Source organism: Drepanopeziza brunnea (assembly GCF_022702325.1).
Source record: "Drepanopeziza brunnea f. sp. 'multigermtubi' strain 214-2 chromosome Unknown ctg5, whole genome shotgun sequence".
In the NCBI taxonomy this organism is placed as follows: domain Eukaryota; kingdom Fungi; phylum Ascomycota; class Leotiomycetes; order Helotiales; family Drepanopezizaceae; genus Drepanopeziza; species Drepanopeziza brunnea.
In genome coordinates, this window is record NW_027094068.1 from 121,303 (window position 1) to 130,207 (window position 8,905).

Sequence of the window (8,905 nt, forward strand, 5' to 3'; positions counted from 1 at the left end):
AAGCTCATTCACATCCTCTAGATCTTTCTGTTCGTCTAATACGTCTTGCTATAGTCATCACAGGCTTTCCAATCACGAACTTTCTGGATGAATTTATCATTTCTCATTACTTATTGCGCAACAATATAGCTTGAGTTGTATATCTTCATCGGCATCTTGTTATATCCTCGTCCAGCTAGAGCCTCAGCTATAGATCCAGACCCCAAAGTCAGACGGGCCAATATATACATATATATACATAAGGGGTGATACATGGTTTGCCACTCGGTGGACATAATATGAGTTACATCAACGAGCCTATCGCGGTTGTTGGCATAGGATGTCGGTTCCCTGGCGGATCCAACACCCCAGGGAAGCTATGGGAGGCCCTCCGCCAACCTCAGGACCTCTCTGTTCCTATACCGCCGGAGAGATTCGACTCCAGCGGCTTCTACCACCCCGACGGTTTTCACCATGGCACCTCGAACGTGAAAAAAGCCTATTTCCTTTCCGAGGATGTCCGCAAGTTCGACTCCCAGTTCTTTAATATATCGACCGCGGAGGCAGAGTCAATGGACCCCCAACAACGACAGCTGTTAGAAGTTGTCTTCGAGGCTATGGAATCTGCAAATCTCACTCTAGAAGAAATGAGAGGAACATCGACAGCAGTCTACGTAGGCCTGATGTGCGACGACTACTCCGGTCTGATCTTCGCGGATATGGAAACCTTGCCAACATATGGAGCTACAGGTGCGGCGCGCAGCATTCTCTCGAATCGGGTATCGTATTTTTTCGACTGGACAGGACCATCGATGACTATTGACAGTGCGTGTTCGTCTAGTCTGGTCGCAGTACATCAAGCAGTCCAGCAACTGAGAACTGGCGAATGCAAGGTCGCTGTGGCGGCTGGCGCCAATCTCATCCTCAGTGCCAGGATGTTCATTGCTGAGAGTAAGTTGAAGATGCTTTCTCCCAACGGACGCTCCCGCATGTGGGACGTTGATGGAGATGGGTACGCGCGGGGGGAAGGCATCGCCGCTGTCATGTTGAAACGACTAAGCGATGCCATTGCGGATGGCGACCATATCGAATGCATCATCCGCGAAACGAGTGTGAACCAGGGAGGGAGGTCGACAGGTCTCACTGTACCTAATCCCGTTGCTCAAGTCAAATTGGTTCGTCAAACATATCACAAGGCTGGCCTTGATCTGGATCGTTTGGAAGACAGACCTCAATACTTTCAGGCGCACGGGACTGGGACAAAGGTTGGTGACTTGAATGAAGCGACGGCCATACACAATACCTTCTTTGGGAAACCCGAAGACCTCGAAAAGCAAACTTTGTTCATTGGGAGTGTGAAAACCGTCATTGGACATTCTGAAGGAGCCGCAGGGATTGCCGGGATGCTTGAGGCATGCCTTGCTGTAAGTGTGCTTTCTGAACTGTGCTTTTCTCGCTACGCGGAAGCGAATGAGTACAAAACAGACTTGACGTCTTCACAAGCTCGCATGCTCCAACTTCGTCGGAATAGCTTATAGACAAAACCTAACTCGTGCAAATAGATTAAACATGGAATAATTCCACCAAACCTCCACTTCGAGACGCTTAATCCCGCCTTAGAGCCTTTCATTCACAGACTTGAGGTTCCAACCAAGGCACAGCAGTGGCCGTCCCACACGGGAAACGTGCGAAGAGCAAGTGTCAACAGGTTTGTTCAGCCATCGCTCTATCCCAAGGCAAAGGTTAACTAGAACTCTAGCTTCGGATTCGGTGGTACCAACGCGCACGTGATCCTTGAAAGCGCCCCTGAACAAGCGAGACCTCCTCCGACGATTGCACCAGTACCAATGGTTGCACTTCCATTCGCGTTCTCTGCGGCGTCGGAAAAATCTCTAGGCGCCCTCCTCACCAACTATTCGCAGTTTCTCAGCGACTGCCCGGAGACGAATCTGAATACCTTAGCCTGGACGCTTCTCGCGCGAAGATCGGTCTTGACATACAAAGTTTTCCTGACTGCCCAGTCGACGTCTGAACTGCGCGCAAAGCTGAATGACGAGCTTGAGAACAGGAGGAATGGAAATTCCCGAACCTTGTCTTCACGTTCCTCCGCCAGAGCTAAGCGAATTCTTGGCGTGTTTACCGGCCAAGGCGCTCAATGGCCCACCATGGGCTGGGATCTGATCTCGACATCGTCGGTTGCAAGGGCAACAATCAAGAGACTCGAAGAAATCTTAGGCTGCCTGCCTGTTGAACATCGGCCCAAATGGTCTTTGACAGCCGAGTTGTCTGCGCCAGCATCAACGTCGCGGGTAGCCGAAGCTGCCATCTCCCAGCCGTTGTGCACTGCCGTTCAGATTATCCTCGTCGATCACTTGAGAGCGGCCGGGATAAACTTCTCTGGGGTAGTTGGTCACTCGTCTGGCGAAATAGGTGCAGCTTATGCCGCAGGGTTCATATCCGCCGATGCAGCCATCAAAGTTGCATACTATCGAGGCTTCTACGCGAACCTTGCCGGAGCCGGTGTCCCAGGAGCCATGATGGCTGTCGGGATCTCAAGAGACGAAGGTGTTAAGTTTTGTAGCCGCCCAGAATGCACAGGCAGAATAGTCGTTGCAGCCAGCAACTCGTCCACAAGTGTCACGCTTTCCGGAGATGCGGATGCAATCAATGAAGCAAAGCTATACTTCGAGGGTCAAGAGACTTTCGCACGAGTCTTGAAAGTTGATACGGCCTATCATTCACACCACATGATCCCATGCTCAGACCAATACCTGGGGGCGCTCAAAGACTGCAACATAGAGCTTTTGCCAAGGGCAAATGATGCTTGTACCTGGTTCTCGAGTGTCAACGAAGGACACACAATGGACGCTCATGATGCATTGCTAGGACCGTACTGGATGGAAAACATGCTCAAGTCCGTTCTGTTCTCCCAGGCTCTCACTGCGTCTGTTGCGAGTGGCTCGTATGACTTTGCACTGGAAGTCGGCCCCCATCCAGCATTGCAGGGCCCAGCTTTACAAACCTTGCAAGAAGCTACCGCCAGCAAGAATCCAACTCCATATATCGGTCTACTATATCGGGGGAAGTCAGGTTTCGAGACCTTCGCAGAAGCGTTGGGCTCCTTGTGGGCGCAATTTGGTGTCAAGTCCTTTGACGCCGCCGAATACGAGCGCCTCTTTAACTGCGACTCTTCTCGCCATCCGCGGCAAGGCCTCCCTTCGTATCCGTGGGATCATGAACGCACATTATGGTTTGAGTCTCGTGGTTCCAGAGAGAATCGCTTGCGTTCAGAGCCTCCTCACCAGCTTCTCGGCATCACCACGAGTGACCAGGCAGAAGGGGAATTGAAATGGCGGAACTACTTGAAATTGAGCGAGATTCCATGGGTCCGTGGACATCAGATCCAGGGACAGACCATCTTCCCTGCTGCGGGCTACCTTGTCATGGCTCTTGAAGCGTCAAAAATCATGGCACGTGATCATAACGTCCAGTTGATTGAGATCCAGGACTTCCATATTCTTCAGGCGATTGCGATCAGCGACGATGAGGCTGGCGTGGAGACGCTCTTTAGTATCAAAAACATTGCCTCCGATGCTGCGAAGAGTCGAGCTCTTACTGCAGGCTTCACCTGCCATGCTTGTCTGAGCCGGGATGCTGGATCTTTGGTCCTCGTCTGCTCGGGCAAACTCATGTTGCATCTTGGGCCACCATCTGATTCCACACTTCCAGAGCGGAGTCTCAAAGCGATTAATGATCTACGCGAGGTCAATATCAATACATTCTACAGCTGCCTGGCCGATGTTGGCTATGGTTACACAGGACCTTTCCGCGGAATCTCCTTCCTGGAGCAGAAGCTGGATACATCCACTGGCTTTATCATGGATTCAAATTCAACACTTTCCGAACCTGCGATGATGATGCATCCTGGAACTCTCGATTCCGCCATCCAGACTTTGTTTGCCTGTCTAGGCACGCCCGGTGACGGCAGCCTTTGGACACTACACGTCCCCGTCGCGATCAAGAACATTCGAGTCAATCCCGCTACGTGCAAGGCGACGAGAGACCATGTCACTGGCAGACCGAAAGATGTTCTCTTCGATGCCAATCTCGCTGATAGTCTCTCCAACACACTCTGTGGCGATGTCTACTTGTACGATCTCGACACCCGAAAAGCCATCTGCCAGATTGAAGGAATCGAAGTCAAGCCGCTGATGCCCGCCACCGCCGCCGATGACCGTCTATTATTCCACGAACTGGTTTGGGGGACGGCCGAGCCAGATGCCGCTCTTGTATACAGGAGTAATGGATTCTCGGCCGTTGAGATCCAGAAGGCCGAGGTGCTCGAGAAGATCTGTCTGTACTATTTGAAGCAATTACTAGATTGTGTCACAGCAACCGAGCAAGAAGAGACCAGTTGGCATGGCAAAAGAATTCTTGCTTTTGCGAGTCATGTTGTGCAAAACACCCGGGCAGGGAAACACGCCTCTTGTCGCGCAGAGTGGCTGGATGACACTTGGCAGGATATCCAAGTTGCTGCCCACCAGTACGTTCAAGCCCCCCCCCCTAAACTTACTATATACACCTTCTGACCGTCTATAGGTATGAAGTGGATGTTGATTTCAAACTTTTGCACGTCGTGGGCTCGAAATTGGCCCCCTTCATCCGTGGCGAAACATCGATCCTAGAGCATATGAGGCAAGACGGCCTGTTGGACTTGTACTATCAGAACTCGGAGTTATTGGAGTACAACCGGTACGCTGGACTCCTTGCAGCACAGGTTGCATTCAGATACCCTCTGATCAAGATTCTCGAAATCGGTTTGTCTCCCCTCTATTTCTGCAATGTGCAGCGCTGACGCGAGACAGGTGCTGGGACTGGGGGGGTAACCCGGTCCATACTGAAGCATCTTGACAACAAATACTCGTCATACACCTTCACGGACATATCAGTCGGCTTCTTTGAAGAAGCTCGGGAGATATTCAAAGGCCACGACCGTATAATATACGAGGCCCTTGACATTGAACAAGATCCTGCCACTCAAGGATTCTCTGAACACTACTATGATCTCGTCATCGCATCCAATGTACTCCACGCCACGAAAGGCCTCGACAATACCATGACGAATGTCCGCAAGTTACTGAAGCCAGGGGGCAAGCTCTTGATTCTTGAGGCCATCGACAATGGCGCAACGAGAGTCGGGTTTAGTTTTTGTGGCGTGCCTGGGTGGTGGGCTGGCGCGGATGATGGGCGAGACCTGACACCTTTGATTACCCCTGGGCAGTGGGATTCTCTGCTACTACGGACTGGATTCTCAGGCATCGATACTGTCACTCCCGGGACCGAGTCTGTTTACCAGCCTGTCGCCGTCTTCGTGTCGACTGCTGTTGATGATGAGATTCAACACCTCCAAAAGCCGCTTGCATATTCTGGATCCCAAGACCCCCTCGACACCATATTCATCGTCGGCGGAAAGACTGACATGACGAGAAACTTGATGATAGGTCTCAAGGATCTGCTAGGTCCGTGGGCCAATAACATCGAAACCCTCGACTCCCTCGAAGACGGCCCGAAGCTACAAGACTTCTCCATGGTCCATGTTTTGAATCTCGCCGAGCTGGACAGTCCCATGTTCGAAGATTTGACCTCAGAACGTCTGGAATCCTTCAAGGAACTCCTCAACATCTCTAGAACCTTTCTCTGGGTGACAGCCGGCAGCAAGTCTGACAGGCCATACTCCAACATGACGCTTGGAATCGGACGGACGCTCGTCCACGAGATGCCACATCTTCGTCTGCAAGTCCTGGATGCTGCCCATCCGGCTGAGTTGACCGCATCTCTACTCGCTGAGGTATTCCTCCGTATCGTCTTGATAGAGACGTGGGAGAACGATATCTACGCCCCGAAGCGAATGTGGTCTAATGAGCCAGAACTGTGGCTCGAAGACGGCCGCCTACAGATCACCCGAGTGGTCCCAGATGAAGCGGCAAACAACCGGCTCATGTCTAGCAGGCGTGTCATTGAGGAAGAGGTTGCTTGTGAAGAAGCGATCGTGGAGGTCACACATCCTGGAACCTCTTACGAGCTGCAACGATGTGTGCCTGTGCCTGAAGATCTTTCTGCTGCCACGCGAGAATCCGTTTCAGTCAAGGTCACGCACTCTACGTTGACGGCACTGAGGGTCAAGAACGCGGGATTCCTATATCTTGTCATCGGTGAGATGGGAGGCGTGGGGATGAAGGTCATCGCCTTTACCCAGTCACTGGCATCGACGGTCACTACGCCGGCGTGCTGGACATTGCCTTGGCATGTGAGGACCGGCGACGAAGCCGCATTGTTGATGGCGATCACGCATGAGATGACTGCAGAAACTATCATTGATATGGCCGTTAAGAATAGCACTCTGTTGGTGTTCGAGCCGGAACGGTCGCTCGTCTCCGCCATTGACCGGATATCCAGACACAGCGGCATCAACCCCCTTTTCGTCACGACAGGACAACAAATGCATCTGTCCCATACCAGCGGGTGGCTGAAGCTGGATCAGTTCTCTTCAGACCGGGAGATCAAGTCAAAGATTCCAATGAACGTCTCTACGTTTGTAGATATGTCCGAGTCCGACTCCTCGGATCTGGCTCAGAGGCTTGGGTCGTTGCTTCCAGTCCACACCCAGCGACAAAGACTGTCCGAACTGTTCAGCCAGACTCCGAATTACTCTCCATCTAAAGCCTTCCGGAGGGTTGCTGATAGCCTCAGCATTGCACTTGCGAACTCGAATGCGGCGACACCAGCTACCGGGTCTGCGGCCTCTCCGACTGTTATCAGCGCGATGGATCTACCTCGAATCACTCCTTCGCTTGAGAACGTGACGATTGTGGATTGGACCACCTGCTCGAGACTACCAGTGCGGATCCAGAGCGCCGAATCTTTGATGCGGTTCAAGAACGACAGAACCTATCTCTTGGTCGGGATGGCAGGCAACCTAGGCCGATCGCTCTGCCGATGGATGATACTGCACGGGGCCAGGCACATTGTACTCACCAGCCGGAATCCCGGAATAGAGCAAAGCTGGCTTGACGAGATGGCTCAACTGGGCGGAGATGTGAAGGTGATGGCCATGTAAGTCCCGGAGCAGATTCGACCGGGGATGACACTAATCACAATCGCAGGGACGTCACTTACAAAGAGTCATTGCTGTCAACTCACAAGCTGATCGTCTCTAAGTTGCCGCCAATAGCAGGTGTTGCAAATGCCGCCATGTTGCTCAGCGATACCTTGCTTTCCAACATGACTTTCAAGGAGATGAAGACTGTCATCTCGCCAAAGGTAGACGGGAGCCGCTTTCTCGACGAGCTCTTCCCCCACGATAATCTGGACTTCTTCATCCTCTTCGGGTCCGCCGTAGACGTGATGGGCAACTCGGGCCAGTCCGCCTATTGCGCAGCCAACATGTTCATGAACAGCCTCGTATCATCACGCCGCAAGCGGGGTCTCGCCGGCTCCCTCATCGGTCTCGGCGAAGTTAAGGGGGTGGGCTACGCTGCCCGCATGAACCGGGAACTGAACGATATCATCGGCGCCACCCTGCCGCTTTCGGAGAAGGAGGTCCATCATATGTTCGCGGAGGGAGTCCTTGCCGGTCGGCCAGGTAGCGGCCGCAACCCCGTCTTGTACGCTGGAATGGACTCGAAAGACCCGCGAACGGATCCTGATATTCTGTGGTATCCTCACCCGAAGTTCTGGCACTACATAGAAAGTGGCGATGGAGCGACGTCAACGGAAGCCAAAGCCGCGACGGTGACTTTGAAATCTCAGCTTGCTGTTGCGACGGATATGGACGAAGTGGTGAACATCGTGACAGGTCCGTTTTCCTCCCCTACTTACCTACTGCCGTAAGTTTGAAATGTACTTACCACGACGAAACAGAGGCCTTCTCCCAGAAGCTCAGACACAAACTACAGATCTCGTCGGAAGCAGCCGTCCCTTCCGAATCCGTTCTCCTGGAACTCGGCATCGACTCCCTCGTCGCCGTCGACCTCCGCGCCTGGTTCGTGACCGAGCTCGGGGTCGACATGCCGATCCTCAAGATCCTCGGAGGCGCGTCGATCACCGATCTCGCCACAGATGCCGTTGCCCGCCTGCCAGCCACCCTCCTCCCCGCTGTGCCGAGCACCGTCTTGAAAGCCGAGGGAGAGACCACCACAACAAGCTCCCAGGCAGTCCTGGTCCCCAACGGTCTCGGCGGTCACGATCTCCTCCTTGCCTCGGCGGAGGAGAAGCCAAACGCTTCCTCTCCTCCTCCTCCTCCTCCTCCTCCTCCTCCTCCTCCTCTTCTTCCTCCGCGGAAGAAAGGCCACTCCAAGAAAGCATCCCTAGTCTCCCTCTCCTCGGAAGACGGCTGCTCTTCCGGTCCCGAGCGGGAGATGTTTTCCAAACCCCACAGCAGCTCCCCAACCGTCTCCGTCGCCTCGTCCGTCACAACAGAAACAGACCACGAGGCTGGCGTCGTACGAGGCCGGAAATCCGCGCCCAGCTCTTCCTCTGCTGCTGCTGCTGCTGCTACTACTATCAACCAGAGGACGACGCAAATACGATCTGGGCCGAGCAAGCGACCGATCGCCGACGACGACTGCGACGACAAAGATGGAGACTGCGGCGGCTCTTCTTCTGCGGCACGGCGTAGCAAACGGCGCAGAAAACAGCCCGAGAGTAAAATCTAGGGATACTCTCCATCAGGGAATTTTGTGTTGATCTTGAGTTTGGCTGTTTCTTTGTTCTTATTCTTCTTCTTCTGCTTCTTCTTCTTCATGGTTGTTTGGTATAGACATACACACATATCCCTACGGCGCCGTCTCTTCTGCTTGGCTTCTCGCAATCGCAATAAGCCAGTGTGTGGGCTTTTCTCCTTTTCATTTTTTGCACAACGGGTCTA

At 53.1% G+C, this 8,905-nt stretch overlaps 1 protein-coding gene across 1 annotated transcript; it reads left to right on the forward strand.

Annotated features, from left to right (window-relative positions):
• Nucleotides 1-278: 278 nt before the first annotated feature.
• On the forward strand, nt 279-8,693 carry L3040_003533 (uncharacterized protein; the record flags this gene model as incomplete). Its single annotated transcript, XM_007291846.2, has 7 exons — nt 279-1,403; nt 1,542-1,687; nt 1,739-4,522; nt 4,579-4,796; nt 4,845-7,092; nt 7,143-7,834; nt 7,900-8,693. The coding sequence occupies 7 exons, from the start codon at nt 279-281 to the stop codon at nt 8,691-8,693; spliced, it is 8,007 nt and encodes a 2,668-aa protein (XP_007291908.2).
• Between the last annotated feature and the right edge of the window lie 212 nt (nt 8,694-8,905).